The 24606-nt window shown below is 32.4% G+C and overlaps 1 protein-coding gene across 6 annotated transcripts in view; it reads left to right on the forward strand.

Moving 5' to 3' along the window:
* Positions 1 to 24606, forward strand: part of LOC136988851 (intermembrane lipid transfer protein VPS13A-like) — a 368680-nt gene that overhangs the window by 173572 nt on the left and 170502 nt on the right. For all 6 annotated transcript variants that reach the window (XM_067286838.1, XM_067286837.1, XM_067286842.1 and 3 more), the window contains 2 exons: positions 18296 to 18465; positions 19067 to 19233. In XM_067286838.1, the coding sequence (XP_067142939.1) occupies positions 18296 to 18465; positions 19067 to 19233 (337 nt within the window). The remainder of the gene's footprint in view (positions 1 to 18295; positions 18466 to 19066; positions 19234 to 24606) is intronic.

A 24606-nucleotide genomic window follows, 5' to 3' on the forward strand; every position in this document is an offset into this window, starting at 1 on the left:
GTTTGGCAGCCTAGACTGGCTGCCAAATTGTCTGTACTCAAATAATGGAAGGAATCTGACCTTGAGGATAGCTACAAAGAAAGAAGCTTGAACAAAACAGAAGAACTAAAACTATTAAGAATATTCAAGTGAATAATCATTGTGATAGTCAGAAAAAGCTGGAGAAAGATGTGTCTGCAAACTTTTCTATACACTCTAGCCCTTTTAAGGTGTCATTAATGCTGGAATAATGTGTATATGCTTGTTCTCTGAACGCGGCTAATTTATATATATTCAGGTCATTAGAGATAGCTGGTATGTAAAGTGGTATATAGCCAGGCTTGTAGTAGACATTTGACCAATGTCTACTATGACCTGGATACATATAAATTAGCTGCATTTAGAGCATTAGTAAAACAAGCATATACACACTGTTTCAGTATTAATGACACCTTAAAAAAGTTAGAGTGCGGGGAAAAGTTTGCAATCAAACACAGTACAGTAAAAAACTTATACGTGTCTGCAGCATAGAACTTTTAAGGTTTACAGTACTAGCAAGGTGGTGATGATGGTAATGATAGGAATTTTTCTTGTAAATCATCAACAAATTATCATTCTGTTGAAAAGGCATGGCTCCTTGATTTGTTTTATTTATAGTAAATAACACTTACATCATTCACAAGTACAAATAACAAACTGACTATTTCTATAATGTGACAAACATTGTAAAAGCAGTCAGCTTGCAGCAAACTTCTTTTTATCTTTCAATATCAGGACTTCTAGAAAATTTTACATTTTTCTAGTTTCGTTCGCTTTGCTTCAAGGAGTAAAATTTGACAATAGAAATTAATCAGGCACTTTGTGTAGAAGAATTAGGAGAATTACAACTAGTCACTTAATGACTATCTGGGAAAAACTGGAATGTTCACTTAAAAGAGATGTTAAAAGAATTTTTATTTTAATTATGAATATTTTATTTTTACTTTTCTGTAAAACGTTTTTCTTAATTTGGATAGTAAAATTCCTCTAGAAATTTGTTTTGATTGAGAGAAAAATAAAAATATTAGTTTTCAAATAAACTTTTTGGTTTCTTTAACTTAGCAGTTTGTAAGTCATTCTAACTAACTATTTTTCCAGAGGCCAACCTGAAAACTGATTCTTAACTCCTAAGAATTTTTGAGCCTATCTGCTCATCTTTGGGGCTTCTTTCTTCACTGCAATTCCTAGTTTTTGGACCTGTGTTTGAGGAATTTTACATTGTATACATCTTCCAAATTCTGTTCTATCTTTGAAATATTTTTTTTTAACTGAAAATTGTTAAGTGGGCAGACTCTGTACCTTGTTTTCTCCTAGTTTGTCTCTCTCATTCAAAACTTCTTTTTTTTTTCACTCTCTCTCTTGACAACCCACTTCTAAGTCACTTGTAACAACTTTTCATCCCTGATATTAATCACTTCCAAACCATGCCTTTTCTTCCAAATCCATTTCTCTGCCATCCCAATGTAGGGGAGAGAATTAGGAGAGAAAAGAAGAGGAATATTAGTTTCCTCTTCTTTTATACCTTCCAATAGTCCCAGAATAACTTATAAAGTTCATATGGAGATAAATTTATAATTTAGTAATTTATTGGTTGATTTTCAATCATAGTGCCAAGTTAAAGACAGTTCTTTGATAAAAATATTAGATTAAATTGAAAAATAATACTAATCAAATTAATAATTAATACACAATGGTCAGGTTTTCTTTCAAATCTTTTAACTTTATAATTGAAAAATACTATATAACCTTTTTCAAGAAGTTATAAAACTTCAATTTATTTAATAATTTCAATGTATATTTTGAGGGTAAAATGCCCTCAGGCTATTCAGTAAAACTTTGAGTTTTCGAGATAAGCTTATTATGTTTTAATTTTAAAGTTTTATCATATGTAATATCTTAAAATAATATCTAACTAAATTGTGTTTTTTATAATATTCAAATAAATGCTATTTTTTTGGAATAGTCATTACAATTTGATTGGGCTTCAATTTGAAAAGATTGATCTATAAATTCCCACTATCATCTTTCTGTCTGTCCTTTCTTCCTTAATCTTTACAACAGTGTTAGATGAAAATCAAGATCAGATATGGAAACCTTAGGGGCAGGAAGATGTGATTTCAAGTTAAAAATTTTCTCCTGAATGGAGTTACATAAATTACTAGCATGACTTTATTGTTATTGGGAAAAGTATGATGTACAGGGACAAGGCACTATTAATTTGAGATAAAGAATATATAGGGGAGAGTCATGCAGTATCAACCATCTTAATAGTTTTGGCCATAACTAATGTAAGTCTTGGAAAAAACTGATTTTACAACAATATTATGATACCTTAAATAGTGCTTCATAAAGTACAAGATAAGATTTCTCTAAAATTTTGCTTAAATTACTAATTATTTCTAAAATAAAAAAAGTCATAAATTCAAGCAGGGCAAATATTGTCGTCCAGTACTGACCATTTACCGTTCTAAAGGGTATTAAGATCTTAATGATAATATAAATTTTACTACTCAGACACCTTATACCTCTGAGAAATTATTAATTTAATAATGCGAACGTTTTCCACCTGTTCCACAGGTCATGGAAAACGTTCACATTATTAAATTACCTGTGAAACAGGTGGAAAACGTTTGCATTATTAAATTAATAATTTCTCAGAGGTATAAGGTGTCTGAGTAGTAAAATTTTAAACTCTGAGCATTTATTCAAGGATAATATAAATTGTTTTAGTGATTTTTATTCAAGCAAATAAAAGTACAGAATTCTTTGACAATAGTAGAATAATGTACTATTTTACTATCACCAATAATAAAAACATTTATTCAAAAAAGTAAATACTATAAAAACATAGGAACAAATCTTTGAGAGTTTTCAATGATGAACTTCACTGCTTACAATTGTCACAAATAAAATACAAAATATTTTCTTGATTGGCATTTCAACTTGGATTGAATCTACTAATGTTTTTGAAACTGAAAATGTTTGTGCAAGCTGCCTGTCATTGAGTCATATTGTTCACAAGAATTTCATCTATTGCTATTTTATGAATTATTCTTTGTAAAAATTTAGTATTCTAAAAACTAATATTTTTCATATAAAATTATATTATTTATATATAGTAAAATTATACATTTTGTAGAATTCATAATAAATTTTCAAAAAGCAAATAATTGTTTAGAAAATTTGTTGTTGTTAATTTAAATGAAATGTTTTTAAAACAAAAATTAAAGATTATATTATATAAAAAATGAAAAAATAAACAACTCTAGGAATCAAAACAGATTTTTAAAAAGGAATATTTTCTATTTTTTTTATATCAGCTCCACGTTATAAAATAATGTTTGAAATGAAAAAAAATATATACTGTATATATTAATTTGAATAATAACAGTATGAAATAAATAAAATTATTGCAATCCAGAATAGTATGACTAATGAAAAACAACTACTTTTAATAAAATATACATGTTTGTTTATAATAAATACATGAAATATTACTGGTATTATAATTCATAATAAAAATGTAACATAGGTTAATTTTAAATTTCAACATGTAAACGTAGTTTTTAATATTTACATTCATGACAAAGCATACTTTTTTTATTCAATAAAGAAACATTAGTAATATTGTTTTTAAATATTAAATTATAATAAATTTACATCATTTTATTGATGTCAAACATTAAGTTATTTCTCATATATATCACAGTTTGTTTCCTTAAAAGACATCTTTCCCTTTTTCACAAATTTTATTTTAAATGAATAAAAATATACTGTACAGTTAAATATTTGGAAAACTAATTAGATTATTTGTTTGTTTAATAACATCATCATAAATTGTAGTGTTTTTCTGAAAATTCTTTGTTGGCATTTTTGTAAGAAAAATATTTATAACAAAAAAGTATATATACATAATAATCAATCTTGCATTATCTTTCTTCTTGAACTGGAGTTCATAAAAACAAAATCACCAAACTAAGTGCTTTTGGACTTTTTGTCTATCTTCAGAATCTCTTATCATTCAAAATTGATCTTTTCAAACTCCTATTTGAATAAATTTTCTTATTTGGAACACATCTGCCAGAGTTTAAACTTATACACAACATCTTTTCATTCTATAATAACACTCATTCAATTTAAACTATCTCTATATTTTTATAAAAGATAGTAAAAACACACTGAGTGCAATGTTAACAGTTTTTTATTTTTGCTAGCGCTTTCAATGAACTTATGTTCATCATCTTCAGGTGAACAAAAATTTAAAAATAGAAAAACTCCACTTTCACTTCCTTATTTTATACTTTGTTGTTAAGTGCTGTGGTTTCCAACCCCTCTGTTGATGCTCCTTTACTCATTTCTATAAACCTTTTTATGTTGCCCTGTTGTAATACTTTTTGTGCTCTCCATGTCTACTAATTGTTATCCTATACACTTCTGCACTACTCTGCTCTGTTCTGTTGATGTACAGGGATGTACTATTAGTAGATGGAAGAGGGACAAAAAGTATTACATCAGGCCTTTGGTTTAGCAAAACAGGTAAAGGTGCATCAGCAGAGGGGTGGAGAACATGGTCCTTAGCAATATACAATAAGAAGACAAAGGTGGAATTTGATAGGGCAAAAGTGATATTACTGATGGATGATGAAAACGTGTAGATGGCCAAAAATTTTAATTATTTGGCCATCTACATATTTTACATATAGTTATTAATATCAAAGATGTAGCTATTTTGTCAAATGAATGGTAAAAAAAAAATAAAAAGTGGAAGAGAAGAATATAGAGATAGTTTAAATTGAATGAGTGTTGTTCTAGAATGAAAAGATGTTGTGTATAAGTTTAAACTCTGGTAGATATGTTCCAAATAAGAAAATTTGTTTGAATAGGAGTTTGAAAAGATTAATTTTGAATGATGGGGACTCTGAGGATGGACAAAAAGTCCAAAAGCACCTAGTCAGTTTGGTGATTTTGTTTTTATGAACTGCAGTTCAAGCAGAGAGGTAATGTGAGATTGGTCATATCATGGAATTAGATTATATAAGAAATAATCATTTTTCTTAGTAATTTCTCTTTGTTGCTATTCTTCTTTATATAGTAATTGCATTTTCATCATTCGAAAATTTTTAACTCTACTGGATTTCGATCAACGATAATTTTTCTAATTTTGTGATAAATTTTTGTAGGCTACATTACAGGATTCTTGAAGTAAAAATTATTTGAGGAACATTTTCTTTTGAAGATCAGAATAACTGGAGTACATACTGAAATTCAGAATGCCAAGCAGATTTTTCTCTGATGTTGGAGTTATCTTCTGGACCTTCTTGTACCAGTTCATTTTCTTCTTGTATGTTGGAAGGAATTTGTTACATTTGACTCACAAGGTTCGAGTTTTCTTCTGTCTTTGTGCCTTGTTCTGCTATTGTCTGTTCAGTTTCTACATATTTTAGTTTATTTTTCTAATATGAAAATGCATTTTTAAGTACATAATTAATTGTTCTTTCTATTTTTCTTTTTCCAATTGTTTTTCGATGTTTCTAAGTTGTGTCTCATAGAATTACTCTTTTTTTTTTTTATCCATTATTGTATAATTGTATAGGAAATATTTTTTAATTTTAAAAAAGAAAAGAAAATGAAAAGTTTTAAAATTTATTTGAGATGTAGATTTCAAAGTATTTTTAAAACAATTAATATTTTATCATAACATAACAAATAAAAACAAACTTTTTCATTTCAAGGAAAAACATGATTTGATATATTAGAAAAAACATTTCAGTAAATTAATTTTATTATTCATAATAAAGATTTAGTGCTGCTGAATTACAGAGGCAATAAACAAAATAGTAATTCTTAATAATTAGTGTATAGTTTAATTTATATTTTATGTTCAGGCATAAGAAATTTTGGTTATTTCAATGTAGTTTTATTAAAATTTTAGAAGCTAAGAGCAAAGGAAAGGATGTCATTATTATTCTGCTGTTATTTAATCAAATGAAAATTTCCAATATTTGAAATTTGAATACATTTATTTCTTACTAAATTAAGATAAAATTAATACTGATAACACACACAGTGTTTACAAATAGAGTATGAAATTTTTTCAAAAAATTTCATATTCAGTTTTAGTTCTTTTGAATACATTCCTACTATCATGAATGTCAATTTGATTTTGTTTTAAATATATATATCCACATTTTAATTCTCCAGCAAATATTTTAATGACAGATACTGATTCTTTTGGACATATTCAAATATCTCACATTGAAAATTACAAATAGAACTACAGAATAGAACACAATTCATATACTGGTACTTCTAACACAACAGTGAACATTCTAAACCTTTAAAGAGAACATTACAAAATTAAAAGTTATATTCTGTAACACATGGAAGCGTTATAGAATATAACTTTGCCGACTCTGCCTCACATATTTGCATTAGCAAAAACCCATAAGAACGGACAACAGTTATGTGCTGTAGTGGATAAAACTATCTCTCCCACTATTAAAATGGAGAGACTATTTAACAAATACATCACTACCAATCTAGAGGATTATACATACACTATCACTAATCCAGAACAAGTAATTCAAAAATTACGGGGATCTTAAAGAGTCAACAGTGGCATATTTTACAGTATGTGACTATCAAACATTGTTCCCATGTATAAAACTGAAACCCTGTTTCTGTAAGTTGAGAGATTTTCTTCTGGCAAAGGTGGAGGGCTCTTATAAGTATCTCCCTGATGTGTTAGATCTAACATGCTTGAGGGTACACTCGTCCTTCTTCAAATACAAAGGGGTCACCTACCTACGGATGAGGGGTATACTTATGGGTAGCCCAATATCAGGAACACTCTGTGAATTAGTGGTCAGAAAACACGAGAATACCATATTACCTAAATTTCAAAAGGACATAGCATTGTATGTCAGGTACATTGATGACATTTTCATAATATGGAACAAAATACCTAACATTGACTTGATACTTAAGTATTTTAATGATAACCTCTATAGCCTGTCATTGAAAGTTGAACAAGAGAGTTGTACGACAGTACACTGTTTGGATATCACCATCAAAATCCACATTGTGTTTTCTGTAAAGAGTCATATACACCTCTATTTATACCTAACCATTCACATGATCCTCACTGTTACAAAGTCTCCACTTTTTGAGTTTTAGTAAAAAGGGCACACACACACACATTGTTTGGAGCAAAATGAAATGGAAAACAAATTGTTGTGGATCAAAGCCCTTGCAACACAATATGGATACCTGTCCTCTTTGGTCAAGCATCTCATAAAACAATATATATAAATAAGAGGGAAAGGATTATTCCACAAGATGAATGAATGAGGGTTATCACATACAACGAAACACTTTCTAATATATATATATAGAAATTGCAAGGACCACCAAAGTACACATAACATATCAATGTTCTCCAACAGTCTTCTCTCTCATTAGAAATGATAAAAACCGTATAGATGACTCATACTCTCCAAGGGTTTATGCGGTACCTCTTCACGATGATCGAGTATATTGCTCATTAACATACATTGGAGCAATGGCAAGAGGTCTTGCCATGAGGATGAAAGAACATGAATATTCCATAAGAAAAAAGCTGACTACTACGCTGTTAGCAACATATGTGAGTAATGAGGAAGTTCACATTGAACTACAGAATGCTAAATTGTTACACAGAGTATTGGATAAGGCACAACCCAAGTATCTTGAATCACTTGAGATCTATCGGACAATTAAACAGGGAATCACTATTAACTTCAAGGAAATGGACATGCTATCAACAGCATGGCGCGCCATTTTTGAACTTGATTCTAATGACAGAAACGTGCATTAAGAATAATTTAAATTACGGAGGATCAACAACTGCCGAATTATCGGGCTAGCAAATGGCTATAGTAATATTAATAATTAAAGTTAATTTGCTACTAGAGTTAGGCATTAGGTGCCATCTCTTGCTAAATTTAATAATTAGAATTTTAATTAAATAATTTAAATAAATTTAGGCCTAACTGGAAGAAAAGAATCGGCCCGTTCCAGTTAGGCCTAAATTTATTTAAATTATTTAATTAAAATTCTAATTATTAAATTTAGCAAGAGATGGCACCTAATGCCTAACTCTAGTAGCAAATTAACTTTAATTATTAATATTACTATAGCCATTTGCTAGCCCGATAATTCGGCAGTTGTTGATCTTTATATGTAACGGGTTAGTTGTTGTTTATTTATATATATTACGGAGGATATTTACATCATAATTTATGTGAAATTAATTGATTATTTATTCAGATATGCTTTAAATATTTTACATATGTTTAAATTTTAACGCAATGTATTTGAATTACGTAATTAATCCAAACTTTTAAAAAATATTCTATTTTAAGAGCTGTTTGTTTGATATCGTTAATGCCTGAGGATGTCTATTACACACAGACAAAAACATTCATAAAAATTTTTTTGGTTTTAGAATTATGAACTGGTGATGGTTTATTTGGTGAATGGTATAGTTACAATTACCCAGTTTTTTAAGATACACAGAAGTTGTATGTTACAGGATACATTTTTAATGTATTTTTTAACAAACAACTTCTGCACATTCTATTCTGTAGTTCTATTTGTGATTTTCAATTTGAGATCACCTGAAAGAAAGACATTGAATATGTTCATAAATGTTAGAATCTTTCATTAAAATATATGCTAGAGAATTAAGACGTGGATTCTTAAAACTGGTGATTATATTAAAAATTTTAAATGTGAAAAAATAAAAACACTTTTTATATTTTATTCAAAATTCATTCAATAATTAGGATTTAGGATAAATTTAGGCTTGAATTTATAAATTCAATATAATTCCGACTTTCTTTCTTTTTTTTTAATTATTAGAAAATCCTTTCATTTAGAAGTATTAATATTTAATTTATTAGATATAGGTACATCAATATATACAAAATAGCATTTGAAAAGCTTCTTTTTTAAAATTACATCAAGTTGTAAATTACTAAAATAAATATTAAATATATATTACATTAGTTCATATATGATATATGTCTGTAAAGTAAATAAAAGAACAAAATATGTTTTACTATTTAGTCCTGTTTGATTTAAAACAGATAGTATTTATAATATTTAGTTCTTTACACTAATTTAACAAATAGAGCTTGATGATGATGATGAGGTCATTGATGATGATGTAAAATTTATTTCTTTTTTTATCCAAGTTTTTAATTTTTATAATTTTATGGTAATTTTATTTAGTTTGAATTTATTTTAACTTTTGTTGCTGTTATGAATATTGTTCAATCTAAGAACTTTGTTTGGAATTTAAAAATTTTAAACAGAATTCTTTGAAACATTCTTTGTTGTTCAGTTTAAAGAGTGACAAAATCTGAAATAAGTTGGCAAAAGTATTTTGTATCTTTTTAACATTAATTATACATTTATTTTTATTATAGTATTGCTTTTGTAATTTGAAAAACTTTATCCATTATGCAACTATATAATTAAATTTGTTTTAAAAACTTATATCGTTGCATATGTGAGCACTCATACACTATTGACACAGTAGGAGAAATCACACAAAGATGGATGAATGCTGGTTATTTATTGGTAATAATGGTATGCATTTCAATAACACAGTGGTATAATTAGATCCCAGTTGGCATTCTTACTTAAATATCTGTAACAATTAGACAGCCTATAATACTTAAACACTAATGGAAAACTAGACTGTTAACTTACAGTTAGTGATAGTGGTAGCAAACATTGAATGTGTGACTCAACAGTTTGTAAGATACATATGTATTCAGTGCCATAACTAGGCGGGTGCAACAGGTGCATCTGCACAGGGCCCACATGGAAGGGAGGCCTAAAATGCATGTATTTTGTTTTATTATTTTCCCAAATCTAATTAATTAAGGGGCCTAAATGCAAATTCTTGCACAGGGCACAGGAATGGCTAGTTATGGCGCTGTATGTATTCTTTAGAAAACTTCTCCTTTTATAAATATATTTTCATTTATAACTTACTGTTTTCATAGATCATATACTTTATCTTTAATTCATTAAACAATTATAATCTCTGAAGATATTTATACAGTATACAAATATATCTGTAAAAATCTGTTAAAAGAAGGCAACCATGTTTATAAATGAATAGAATGTGTTCATTATGTATTAAGTATTTTTAAATTAATTTAAGTATTAATCATAATGTTTGTAAAGTAAACCTCATGTATTTTAGATACCTGTAACTCAAAATTTGTAACAAGCATGGCAGAAGAGGTAGCTAAGTCATTTTGGAGGTTGAAAATTAGAGTCAAATGAAAATTGTTCATTACAAAATTATTAGTTCAATGGATTATGTAGACAACAATTCAGAATGATGTAAATTTGCACACTAAGTAGTTTTTTTCTATGAAAATAGTGTGTGGATTAATACTAAATTACCAGATTTATTTACTTATTCATTATTATTATTATTATGATGGGTTTAAGGGTTATACTCGGTTGACCCTTACTATACTGGTGGCTGTGTACTATGCTGGATCAGAGTCAAGGCATAGCAATCAAAGCAGAACAAAAATTAAGTAAGTGTGTCAGTGTGTGTGTCAATATTTAGGAATTTCCTAACAATATGACATGTATTCAATATAAATATAAATGGCCTTCTATTTATATATATAATATAAATATTAGTGGCCTTCTGTAGTGTAATGTATGTGTTTTTATTCAATTGTAATCTTTCAAGGCTTTTGTATAGTTTGTGTGGTATGACACATGTAGAGGAGAGGACAACAGGTACAATAAGAACTCTACCCATCCTCCACAGATGCCTTATTATTATTATTATTATCATTATTATTATTAATTTTATTAGCAAAAAGAGAAGAGGAGGATCTATAAAAGATCAAGGAATCCTTGAAGTGGTTGACAGTCAAAAAAGTTTCAGGATTCCTGATCTTACCTCTAGCCTCTGCCAGACAGATTATACAATCACTTCCACTTTCTTTTCCTATCCCTACAAAACCAATCACTTACTCTGTATGCATCTATTAAAAAATTGTTTTGTAATTTCTCATTTACTCCACTAATCCTTCAAGCCTTTATAAACAGGAAATAAAACCTATCTAACACCATTTATCCACCTTTTTTAAATCAACTGATTTTTCACTTTGGGAGTAAGTACAAAATTGCTACATAGAACTTATCATGCATTGATTTTTCATTATCCAGTTTCATGTGAATACTAAAGGATTTGCATCCCACACATTAACTTCTGATTTATCTTTTTTTTTTATAAATTCACATTTTTGTTTAATTCATGTTTTATTCACGAGAAGAACAAGTTTGGAAGTTATTAATGAGAAGAACAAGTTTTGACTTGGTCTGATTTTCAGATAGTTCCATGACTGTTAACCAGGCAGGAGCTAGTATTAGGGGTTATAGCCCACAGGCTGAGATTTCCCAGAGTATAGATGTGAATGTTACTGTGTTCTAGACCAAAATTTATTCTATTATACACTGTCAGAAAAAATTTGGAGAGGACTTATGTAAACAGGAGAATCTTTATATTCTCTAATAGTCAAGCAGCCATTAAGACAAATAATTCCACTCTAGTTAAATCTAGACTGGTGTGGAATTGCAAAACCATTCTAAATGAACTGGCTTACATCAACAAAGTTACTTTGGGATGGGTGACAGAACATTTTAGAATTGAAGAAAAGGAGAATGCAGACAGACTTGCTAAGTAAGGTGCATCCTCATCCGAGACTGGTCCAGAAGGTTCTGGACTTAGATATCAGTTGTCCCACCCAATATCTGATTTATTAAAGTTAGATAGGAATAAGATGAGAGCAGTAGTTGGTTTTTGACTGAACACTATCATCTATAAAAATATCTGTACAGAATGATCATTTATAAAGGAGGCCACTTTGTTGGAAATGTGGTAGGATGGACGAAACTGCCCACCATATTCTTTTTGAATGTGTGGCATTGCTTCACATAAGATCTTGAGATTGGGAACTAAGATTGAGATTTACACTGAGAACCTGTGAAAAGTCTGTTAAACTTTGTCAAGGAGAATGGTTTTTAAATAGGAAATAAGGGCATATTGGGGGTACAATATACCAGCAGGTATATTGCACTCTTAATATACCTAGAATACTATACAAAAAGAACTCCAATCCTGACTGCAACAGAGGGATAAAAATTCCTTGGCACTTGCATGGAAATGGATAGTGAAGAAGCAATTGTATTTTAAAAAATAATGGAAGAGGAATGAGGCTAGATGATAGGATTTTTTCATAAATGCTTGAGGAGTTGAGGGATTAAATGGGGATTTTCCATGGCTATATATGGGATGGTAATTTTTTTGTAGAGGAAGGAAAAGGTAAACAAAGTGATTATGTAATTTGTCTGACAGAAGATTGAGTTATATGGGAACTAGTGAGTGTGGTGTGGCCTATGCTTGCAATATGTGGTGTTAAAGTACAAATATAACAAAAATCATAAAGCCCAATGAGTATATATAAACATCCAACAATTGCCTAAATGATCAGGCTATTTAAATTATAATTATTAATTTAGTTAAGAGATGGCACCTAACGCCTACCTCTAGTAGCAAATTAATTTGTATTAATTATTTAAAATAGCCAAATTGTAGCCCAATCATTTAGATGATCATTGGATGTTTAGATGTTAAGATACAAATTTCTGTCACTGAAGTAATATTTAATAAGATTTAACAACTGTTTGTGTAACCTACTGAACAAAACATAATGTCCAAATAGATAGCATAGAGAAATTTATGATTTTCTGGTTAATTTCTTTGCAAGACATGCACAATCTGCTTAACAAAAGTTTTAGAAAATAGAAAGATTAGAAAATTTTTATCTGTTGTCCTAGAAGGCAGTATTCACTAAATCAAGAGGTAAATATACATTAATAGCCCTATTGACTAGATATTTTAGTTGCTAAGCCCAGGTATCACAGCATAATGTTGAATGTTAATTCAACATCTTTCAATTGATATTCTTACAAGATTATAATCTTAAAGAATAGTGCAAATTACAATGATATTCAAACATTAGTACAGTATTTATTTGTATCAAAATTAAATTATAAATAATTAAATTTTATTACTTATTAAAATTGATTTTATTAATGTTCATAGTAGATATTTCATAACAAAATTATCTTGGACAATACAAACTGGAACATCATTTCCAGTTTGTATCCCTCACCCGTGCTGATTCAATCCTATTGCAAACTCAACTTATAGTAATGGGAATAATATGTGGTAACTCACTTTATATTAATTAATTAATTATAACAAAAATAGAGACTATTAATTTTCTGTCTGTATTTCTTTAAACAGCTTTTTAAATCTGTGAGTATATATTTACAAAATTATTACAGAAAGATTAAAAAAGTCTTGGTTTATATAATTATCCAAATAAGTTTGATATAAAAAATTTACACACACACAAATATAATTTTTATATGTATATATATATAAGAATTTATTGTTTTGGAATATTTTCATATTGACCTTTCATAATGTTGAGATTTTGTATTTTGGAATTTTGCATAACAACAATATAAGGATTCTCTATGCTTTTAAAACTTTAATATAAAATTTTAATTCTTCTTGAGATATCAATCATAATTTTTGATTATGTAATGTTGCATCACATGCTATTAATCTATTTGAAAACTTCTAATTTTAATATCTGATAATTGGATGAATAGAAACGAAACATGAAGAAAATTTTATACTGTACTGGTACAATGCATTACATGCTTCATGTGAAGCATCATTTAAAAAAAAAATATCATACTTATCTTTGGTGCCATCCTTTTATAGATTTTCTTTATGTATTTAAACTTATGAAATAAAATTATTAAAATAAAATAATCAACCATTCCAACTTCAGCAAAAATTCTTTAATCCTAAGAACATTTTCAAACGCATTAAGCGTCCATCTTCAGTTACATCTTTAAATTAAATATGAAATTCGAACAAATATTACATAAATTAACGGTACGATTACAATAAATAAATAAATACATAAAAAATAAAAATAAAATAAAATAAACAGGATTATCGTAATTTACAAAATTATGTCAATATTTCATCAACAAATAAAAATAAAATAAAAATAAAACAAAAAATAAAAACGAAACAAAAAACCAACGTGCGGTTTAAACCAATCACGGATTATCGCAGTATTTCTTTACAAATGCCTTCATCCGTCATTAAAGATTTAAAACAATATCAGCTCTAGGATTTATCGTGCTTCTATGTTTAGCCCAAATCATCGCACAAAGATTTCCAAGCTGTGGAAAGCCCATCAGCATCCCTATAATTAATGCATTGCGTACTTCTCTGCGCTCTGTGGATTTCCAATTTTTCGAAAAACTTTATTGCGTGTCTCGATCTAGTAGCCCTGATGATAGAGGCTTGGTCCCAAAAGACCGTGATGCCTTGCTGCTTAGCATAACTGGCCAGGACGGTACTATCAACTGATTTTTCCACCGATCGCTTGTGTTCATTAATCCTCTTTTTTAAATTTCTCAAAGTTACCCCTATATATACTAATTTAGAATCGAACCTATGATCCCTTAATGGTATCGAATAAATTCCTGTTAGTGAGTTACGCTCATACTTCATCTTATCATTCCTTAAAAGCTTGTATATGGTCGGATTACGTAGATAAATAACCTGCAAATTCCTACTCCTGGAAATCCTTTTAACTAACGGCTTAAGAAAAGGAATGTAATCGAGGATCACTTGGTTGGTTTCTACTCCTCCCACGCGTTCGGTTATGGTCTTTCTTGATGAGAGCATCTATTTTTTCTGTTCTGTAGCCATGTTGCAAAGCCGTTGTTCGGATGTATTGTAGCTCTTTAATTGTATCTAAAACATTGGTGCAGTGTGTGTGCGCTCTCTGTATCCACGAGCGAAATACTGCCATCTTGATATGCCCCGGGTCTGCGGAGTTCCTAGGGATAACGATTGGGACTGATGTCGGTTTCCGATAGACATTCGTGCGGATTTCCCCTCCTACACATGTTATAGTGAGATCCAAGAAATTAACACTATTATAACTTTGCTGATCTAACTCTAGAGTTAAACCATAGGGGTTTTGATTCATTAAATCTATAAACTTTTTGATGTTGCGATTGTCCTTCCACACGATAAAGATGTCGTCCACGTATCTCACGTATAATAAAATATCATCCCCTACTATCGGGAGAATACTGCTTTCTAGCTTGCGGAGTACCAATTCGCAGAGTATATAAGACATAGGGCTACCCATCGGTACTCCTCGCCCCTGTATATAAGTTTTGTCCTCGAAGCCAAAGAAAGATGTGTGACATATCAAGTCCGCTAATTCCAAGATCTGGGTGTGGTACTTTGCCGCGTTCTTAATATTGGCGAATAAAAAGTCCCGCAAGGCACAAAAGCAAGGAGGCAGCTTGATGGAAGGGTATAATGCCTTGTAATCTAATACCGTCAAACACTCCTCATTCATGAGCGTAACATCCTCAAGTTTTTGGATCAATTCTATCGAGTTTTTGATCGAAAACGGCAAAACTTGCATATTACTTTGTATAAATTTAAGAAGTACTTTTTCTATCTTGAACGTCGGAGCATTACACTTTTCCACTACAGGGCGTAATTGGGAACCTGTTTTATGCGTTTTTCCGAAAGCAAACATTCTCGGAGTCCTGGGAGCTTGTAAAGTGGCAGCATCCATATGTAGCAATTTCGCTAGAGGATTAGGATGCTGCCACTTTACAAGCTCCCAGGACTCCGAGAATGTTTGCTTTCGGAAAAACGCATAAAACAGGTTCCCAATTACGCCCTGTAGTGGAAAAGTGTAATGCTCCGACGTTCAAGATAGAAAAAGTACTTCTTAAATTTATACAAAGTAATATGCAAGTTTTGCCGTTTTCGATCAAAAACTCGATAGAATTGATCCAAAAACTTGAGGATGTTACGCTCATGAATGAGGAGTGTTTGACGGTATTAGATTACAAGGCATTATACCCTTCCATCAAGCTGCCTCCTTGCTTTTGTGCCTTGCGGGACTTTTTATTCGCCAATATTAAGAACGCGGCAAAGTACCACACCCAGATCTTGGAATTAGCGGACTTGATATGTCACACATCTTTCTTTGGCTTCGAGGACAAAACTTATATACAGGGGCGAGGAGTACCGATGGGTAGCCCTATGTCTTATATACTCTGCGAATTGGTACTCCGCAAGCTAGAAAGCAGTATTCTCCCGATAGTAGGGGATGATATTTTATTATACGTGAGATACGTGGACGACATCTTTATCGTGTGGAAGGACAATCGCAACATCAAAAAGTTTATAGATTTAATGAATCAAAACCCCTATGGTTTAACTCTAGAGTTAGATCAGCAAAGTTATAATAGTGTTAATTTCTTGGATCTCACTATAACATGTGTAGGAGGGGAAATCCGCACGAATGTCTATCGGAAACCGACATCAGTCCCAATCGTTATCCCTAGGAACTCCGCAGACCCGGGGCATATCAAGATGGCAGTATTTCGCTCGTGGATACAGAGAGCGCACACACACTGCACCAATGTTTTAGATACAATTAAAGAGCTACAATACATCCGAACAACGGCTTTGCAACATGGCTACAGAACAGAAAAAATAGATGCTCTCATCAAGAAAGACCATAACCGAACGCGTGGGAGGAGTAGAAACCAACCAAGTGATCCTCGATTACATTCCTTTTCTTAAGCCGTTAGTTAAAAGGATTTCCAGGAGTAGGAATTTGCAGGTTATTTATCTACGTAATCCGACCATATACAAGCTTTTAAGGAATGATAAGATGAAGTATGAGCGTAACTCACTAACAGGAATTTATTCGATACCATTAAGGGATCATAGGTTCGATTCTAAATTAGTATATATAGGGGTAACTTTGAGAAATTTAAAAAAGAGGATTAATGAACACAAGCGATCGGTGGAAAAATCAGTTGATAGTACCGTCCTGGCCAGTTATGCTAAGCAGCAAGGCATCACGGTCTTTTGGGACCAAGCCTCTATCATCAGGGCTACTAGATCGAGACACGCAATAAAGTTTTTCGAAAAATTGGAAATCCACAGAGCGCAGAGAAGTACGCAATGCATTAATTATAGGGATGCTGATGGGCTTTCCACAGCTTGGAAATCTTTGTGCGATGATTTGGGCTAAACATAGAAGTACGATAAATCCTAGAGCTGATATTGTTTTAAATCTTTAATGACGGATGAAGGCATTTGTAAAGAAATACTGCGATAATCCGTGATTGGTTTAAACCGCACGTTGGTTTTTTGTTTCGTTTTTATTTTTTGTTTTATTTTTATTTTATTTTTATTTGTTGATGAAATATTGACATAATTTTGTAAATTACGATAATCCTGTTTATTTTATTTTATTTTTATTTTTTATGTATTTATTTATTTATTGTAATCGTACCGTTAATTTATGTAATATTTGTTCGAATTTCATATTTAATTTAAAGATGTAACTGAAGATGGACGCTTAATGCGTTTGAAAATGTTCTTAGGATTAAAGAATTTTTGCTGAAGTTGGAATGGTTGATTATTTTATTTTATATTGTCTCTTCAGTAAGGAAATATAGTTTTATTTATAAAATTATTAGTTTAATTTTTTAGATCTTACTCTGACACTCTTTGCATTAAACCTTGGTAGATTGATGTTGGCATTTCTCCCTTACATGATGGAATGGAAATATGAAGAAATTCAGACAATTTTGAAAGAAAGCATAATGAAAGCAGAATGAATCAAATAAGTCATGTGTATGAAAAATTGGCAAACATATTGCTTTGGAAGACTAAATAACATAATCAGTAATGTTGCCTGTCTAGTTTGAAACCATGTATCAATTAGTTTTTAAAACACTGTTGGATATTATAAAATATACAGCAACTTTTTGACAGATGTCTGAGTTAAGCAAATAGTCTCTTGTCTCATGATTGTTTGCTAAGCCTAGGTTTTACTTTATCAGTGTAATAAATAATTGGATCTCTTAAAAGGTTACATTGATTTATTGTTAGAAAAATTGTATAAATTATATTTTGTATTTGATATATTTTTCTTATTTCTGGATATTTTTATAATGATATAACATTATTTTATACTCTATTTTATTTTATTCAATTATTAATCTATATATTTGAAAATTTATGTTTTATAAATTATTTATATAGTATCATCACCAACCTCACCAATGGAATCTCATACACCAACTGTAAATGAGGATTCTGTAAAGAAACTTGAAGCATTTTTAAGTATATCAAATGAAGTTTATAAAGAAACTAGTGTTACCTTTGTATTGGAAGGAATGTCACTAACACTTTATACAGACATTGAAGAAATGGTAATTTCATACCTTGTTTTAAATGAAACATTTGATTTGAATAAATAGATAATAATTATATTCAATATTTCAAAAATAATCTTTTCAAATGATTAAAATAGCTAGTTTTTATTATGATGTTATATTTAAGACATATTCGAGGTTAGTTTCGATCTACAGCACAAACTCTGCAAGCCTGGAATATATTATCATAAAAATAGCAACCAACTGAACCTTAAAAGAAATTCCGGGATCCATTTCTGCATTCCAATCTGGAGAATGTTATATCCTGAGGAAGATCTCCTGTAAAGATCAAAAACATTAAAGTTTACAATAGAATATCCTGGAATTTCTTTTAAGGTTCAGTTGGTTGCTATTCTTATCATCTATATTTTAAATTTATACTTAGGAATTTAAAATGCACCAAATTTGGAATTTATTTCCTTATCTATTAAATATGAAATATAAAAATATTTTGATAGTAAAATAATGGAAAGTATTTTTTTGATAAAGATTTGAGATAGTTATTTGTAAATATTTTTTAATGTTGTTGCTATTTAAAAACATTGAACAAAAATATGATTATTGTCTCTCATATACTAATGTTTTCATGTTATTATAGTTTTCTTCACCAATACGTGATCCAATACATGCTCTATCAAAATTTGAACTAGATGAAGTAAATATTTCAGTTGAAATGTATAGTGATAAAGCTTTAGAACTGAAATGTACATTGCAAGCTGCTACTTTGGAAGATGTTAGGTCTGAAAGTCCATTATGTGTGAAAAAGTAAGATTTAATAAAATAAAATAATAGAATATTAACTTTCAATTTCATATTAAAATTATAATTAAAATACTTTATAAGGTTTTAACAGGAAATAGGCAGTGGTGTGTTAGTAAATTTTTAACAGTCAGCTTCAGGGGTGCAGGGAGAGTGAGAGGAAGAAGGAAGAAGAAATTTTACCCATATGGTGTAGAATTTCCAGACATCCTTTTTTTAAAATAGTTTTTCACATATTTATCTTTAAGTTAAAAATGTTTTGGAATCCTTTTTAACACAAATTTTTATAATAACAAAAAAATTCAGTACTTACTTTTTACTCCTGGTGCACGTCATGTCAGATGATGTCATCTAACTTCATTGCAACCTGTTGAAAATGATTTGGATGGACACAGATGCAGTTGTTGACAGTGACACGTGGCTTCAGATGTCATGTGCCATGGAGAACAGGTCCCAACAGGCCATTCAGCAAATATGTCAGTCTGTGTGCTCTGTCATGTGTCAGTGCAATCCATTCTCTCTTCAGTATGTTCACAGATGTTCCTCTGTCCATTGTGTCACACATTGCTGGATGGTACTCACGTTGTTCGCAACACACATTGCAACCATGTGCATCAACAAACTAAGGTCATACAGCTCCAGGATATGGTCTCTTTCCCTAGCCATTAACTGTGATATTCAGCTCACTGTCATCTCTGAGGCATTTTCTACACTTCTTCAAAAGTTAGGCTGCTGTGAGTCATCACTGATAGCATTTACAGCCTTTGCCTGATACTGGTCTTTATAGCCTGAAACTGAGTACCACATGACCCGATGCACACGCAAACTTAATCATTTGCATATCTATTGGTCCTGCAATTTGCATGTGGCTACACACATTACTTCATGGTGTTTCAATTTCACTTTTGAAGAGTGTAAATATAAGACGATTCCATAATTTTATTCCTCAGTTTTAAATAATTCTAAAATGTTCTTTGTAATGTTAAAAAAGTTTATGTATTTAATTTTGATAATGTTATGTTGATTTTTTAAATTATTCTTATTATAATCAAAATATCTGAATATTATTAGAAAATTATTTTGTATCAATAGCATTTTATTTCTTTACTACATGCTTAAAACATTTTCATAATGAAGTGATTTCATAATCTTTGCCAGGGGTTGTATATAGTTTTAACTGTTTTTAGGACTAAAATTTTAATTTACTGTTGTGTGTAAGGAAATTCAATTTACAACAACTTATCTAAAGATAGTCTTGAGAGTTTTTCAATAACTAATTAGGTCATAAAATTGGGAATCTGCAGTTACATTTGTCTGTATATTACATTTGTTTAAATTCATTTTTATTTATTGAAGCATATTGATCATGATATACAGTCAAACTTCCATATTATAAACTTCTATATAGTGAAAATTTTTCCATATAATGAATTTTTGCATTGTATACTGCTCTTTCAGCCAAAAATATATGTAAAATTGCTTCTAAATAATAATAATAAGTGAAAGGGGAAGAGGCCTTACTCGGAGGTATAGCCCTACAAGAAGAGAGGAGGGAAGGAGGAGCCAGAAGGTGGGAAAGGAGAGGTGGGGGGATTAGGAAAGGAAATAGAGGAGGGAAGAGGAGGATGAGGGTGCCTGCTGGGAACCGCCTGTTAAGACGTAGAAAGGCAAAATTACAAAATACAATTACAGTACCTAAGAATTAATAGGTGGGATAACAGAACAATAATAAAGGCGCCTTGGTATGGCTTACAATACAATTGCAAACATAGGATGGTGCCGGTGAGAGTAATGAGGAGGGAGAAGCACCCTATTGGAGATACCAAATAAGTCCTTGAAGTGTGGCCCTTTGAAGGTTGCCAACCATGTGTCCTGATGCTATGGAGTCTGGCTGTGGTTATCCGATGAGATAGCTGGCATGTTGGATTGAGTAGCAGTTGGGAGATGATAGTCTGATAAATTTAGGTTGTTAACGAATTTGACGAAATTGGTGTATATGTCCTTGTCCTCCAGGAATACACTAAGGTGGCAAGGCCAGTTGTGCCCTTTATGGGTTGTCAGGTCTCTGAGTTGTTGGCGATGCTGAATGAACTTGGTGCAGGTAAAAATTAGATGGAAAGGGTCGTCCCTCTCCTTTACAAGACAGTCACAAAGTCCATTTCCCTTCTTAAGGAAACGATGAAGGTAGCACTTAAAATTGCCATGGGCGGTGAGAATCTGCGTAATAGAATGAGTCGTTCTCAGGAAAGTGAGGCGGGAGCTACTGTTGACGTCCGGGAGGAAGTTGTGGGTATTCCGTCCAGTGTGGCTACTGTCCCAGTCATTTTGCCACCTTGACATAGTGATGGCGGTGAGTTCCTTCCTGAGGAAGGAGATGGGAACGGAGGTGTAGGAGTACTTGGAGGCTACTTTATGAGCCTTCTTTGCCAAATTGTCCACAGTTTCGTTGCCGATGTTGCCGGAGTGACCCTTGACCCAGTAAAAGGTAATGAGAGTCACACCAGCAAGGGCACATAATGTGTCCAGACAATTACTTATGATTGGGAGTTTACGGTTTCCTTTTTTAATCTGATGCAGTGCAGTTTTGCTGTCACTTATTATGTTGATCCTTTTCCCAGTGAACTGCCGGATATTGTTGTGGATATATTGGAGAGACTTCCAAATTGCTAAAGACTCTGCTTGATTCACAGAGCAATTCTCGTACAGTTTGTAAGCAGCATTCCAAAAAAGTTTCCCTTGGGGATCCACCAGGTGAGCAGCTGCACCGACAGCACCTGGGGCCTTGGAGCCATCCGTGTAGAAACTGAGTCCCTTCAAGGGCAGTGGTGGATATTGGACAAAGTCGTAGGTAATGTTGTTTGCCGGGTGGACGGAAGTTTGGTCCTTTTTGATGTCAAGGCCACAGTTTGCTATTTCGTCGATCAGGGGGTGTATTGTGTCCGGAAGATTGTGATGATTGATCATCTTGTGGATGGTATCAGGGTTAACGTTGGATGAGAGCTTGCCCATTAAGAGGTTCATTGTATATTTTTGGATGATCACAAGGTTGACTGGGGTTAAACCTGCGATCACTAGGAGAGCGTCAGTGGGAGCGGTGTTGTAGGACTTAGTGATCGCGATTGCCGCTTTCCGCTGAGCCGAGAGCAATTTCTTTCGGTTGTGGACTTTATTTACGGCGTACCCCCATACCTCACAGCAGTAGGTGAGGATGGGTTCAATAGCACATTTGTAGATGAGTTTGCTGTTAACGCTGTTGAGGCCCCAACCGTTCCTGGCTATGGACCTTAGGCTATGGCTGGCTCTGATGGCCTTATTATAGGCATAGTAAACGTGATCCTTCCATGAAAGCTTAGGGTCAAGGATGACCCCAAGATATTTTAAACTGTTAACAATTTGAATTTTCTCACTGTTTATCTTGATAGTGGGCTTCTTTTTTAGGGGGTTTCCTTTAGGGAAAACCATAGCAGAGCATTTGTTATAGTTGATTATTAAGTTGTTATCCTTGCTCCATTTGTAGACCAGATCCAGAAAGTTATTAGTATAATTTTGAAGAGTTCCTTGGTTTTGATGAGAAAGAAGGATAACTGTATCATCTGCATACCCTTGAATGTGGGGGTTCCCGTGATGGGAGGTGTCATTTGTGAGGTTTAGGATCCCATTATATAAAATGTTCCACAGGAGTGGACCAGACTTTGAGCCTTGGGGGCACCCCCTGGTGATGGCAGTCCTATGTAAGGTTTCCCCTTTTTCCACGGCCAGGGCAGACCTCTCCATGAGATAGCTTGTCAGCAGATTGAAGATGTTAAGGGGGCAGTGGACATTGGCTAGGGTGGCCAGTATGGCTGGCCACCAGGCATGATCAAATGCCCCTTTGAAGTCAATGCTGACCATGATAGTATGGTTCCCCCTTTTTTTGGCCTCCTGAACGTAGGAAATGACCTTTTCTAGAGCATGGTGGGTGGCTCTCCCTTTCATGAATCCAAATTGGTTGGGGTTTAGGATGTTATTAGCATTTAAGTGATGTAAGATCCTGTCAGCCATTAAGGCATCCAACACCTTCCCTACCACAGAGAGAAGGGAGATGGGGCGATAGTCAGTTGCTTTATTTGGAGGGGTGTTCTTATCCTTTTGTATCAGTTTAATGGAGGCCTCCTTCCAATTTTTTGGGAAGTATCCACAGTCAAGGCATTTATTAAAAAGGACTGAGAATGTGGTGGGAATGGCTGCATAAGCTTGCTGAGCCATCCTCCAATCTATAGAGTCTGGTCCTGATGCTTTCCGTTTTTTTATGTTGTTAAATTGCCTGGAGATTTCTTGAGTGGTGAAAGGCCTGTCATTTACATCAGAAGAGGTGTTCATACTCTGTTTCCTGATCTGTCTGTGGTAGTCGGTGTCCGTACTGGGGTTATCTGGAGGAAACAGTTCGGAGAAGATTATTTTGTAGGTGTCTTCTAGGGTGTTGGTAAAGTTTTGAGAGTTTGCGATGGTAGCCGGGGTTGAGAGCAGTTTCTTTTTCTTGAAGGACGTGTAGTATGGGGTTGCCCAGGGTCCCCGTTCGTTGGAGGCGTTGCAAAAATTTTGCCAGGATTTCTTCCTAGTCCGATTGATCAGGGTTTTATATTCTTTAAAATACCTTTGGTAGGTCTGGTGGAGTTTCTGCTTATTGTAAGGATCTGATTCTTTCCTGTACTTTCTTTTAGCTACACGCACTTTCTTCCTGTGGGTTGCAAGTTCCTGGCTCCACCATGGGGCTGAGGGCTTACTGGTTTTTATTCTTGTGGCGTGAAAGTAAGCTTTGTGGAGAGCATTTTGAAGCTGATCAACAGCATAATCAATATCATGTGGTTGATTGATAGAGGTAAGCTCAGTGGGATCCCAGTGAGTTTTTACATAGTCCTGATATAGGTCCCAGTTAGTGATGTTGTGAATAGTCAATTTTTCTGGGCAGTTTGCAAATAGGATCGTGGTCAGAATGTAGGCGTGATCACTTGCTGATAGACACAATTGGGTCTGGCAAGTGATTTTAAAATTCAACAGGATTGGGTTTGCAAGACATAAGTCAATCCAACTTTCCCCATTGCTGCTAGAGAAAGTAGGCAGCTGGCTAGTATTCAGAGACTGGAGGTCCATTTCCGAAAGGAATTCACTTACCGCATGGCCCCTAGGATCTTCGACCGGGCTATGCCAGATGGGGGATTTTGAATTGAAATCCCCACATACCAGGATTGGGTTTGCGGAGAGTTCATTAATATACCCCTTTAGTGCATTAAGAGGGGGAAGGATGTCCTCTGAGGGTGGAGCATATACATTGAGGATGAACAGGTGGTGAGAGCCATAGCTGACTCTGATGGTAGTGATATAGCTGTTACAATATTGTGT

This window comes from Centruroides vittatus, unplaced genomic scaffold (genome assembly GCF_030686945.1).
Source record: "Centruroides vittatus isolate TY-2023 unplaced genomic scaffold, ASM3068694v2 scaffold_386, whole genome shotgun sequence".
In the NCBI taxonomy this organism is placed as follows: domain Eukaryota; kingdom Metazoa; phylum Arthropoda; class Arachnida; order Scorpiones; family Buthidae; genus Centruroides; species Centruroides vittatus.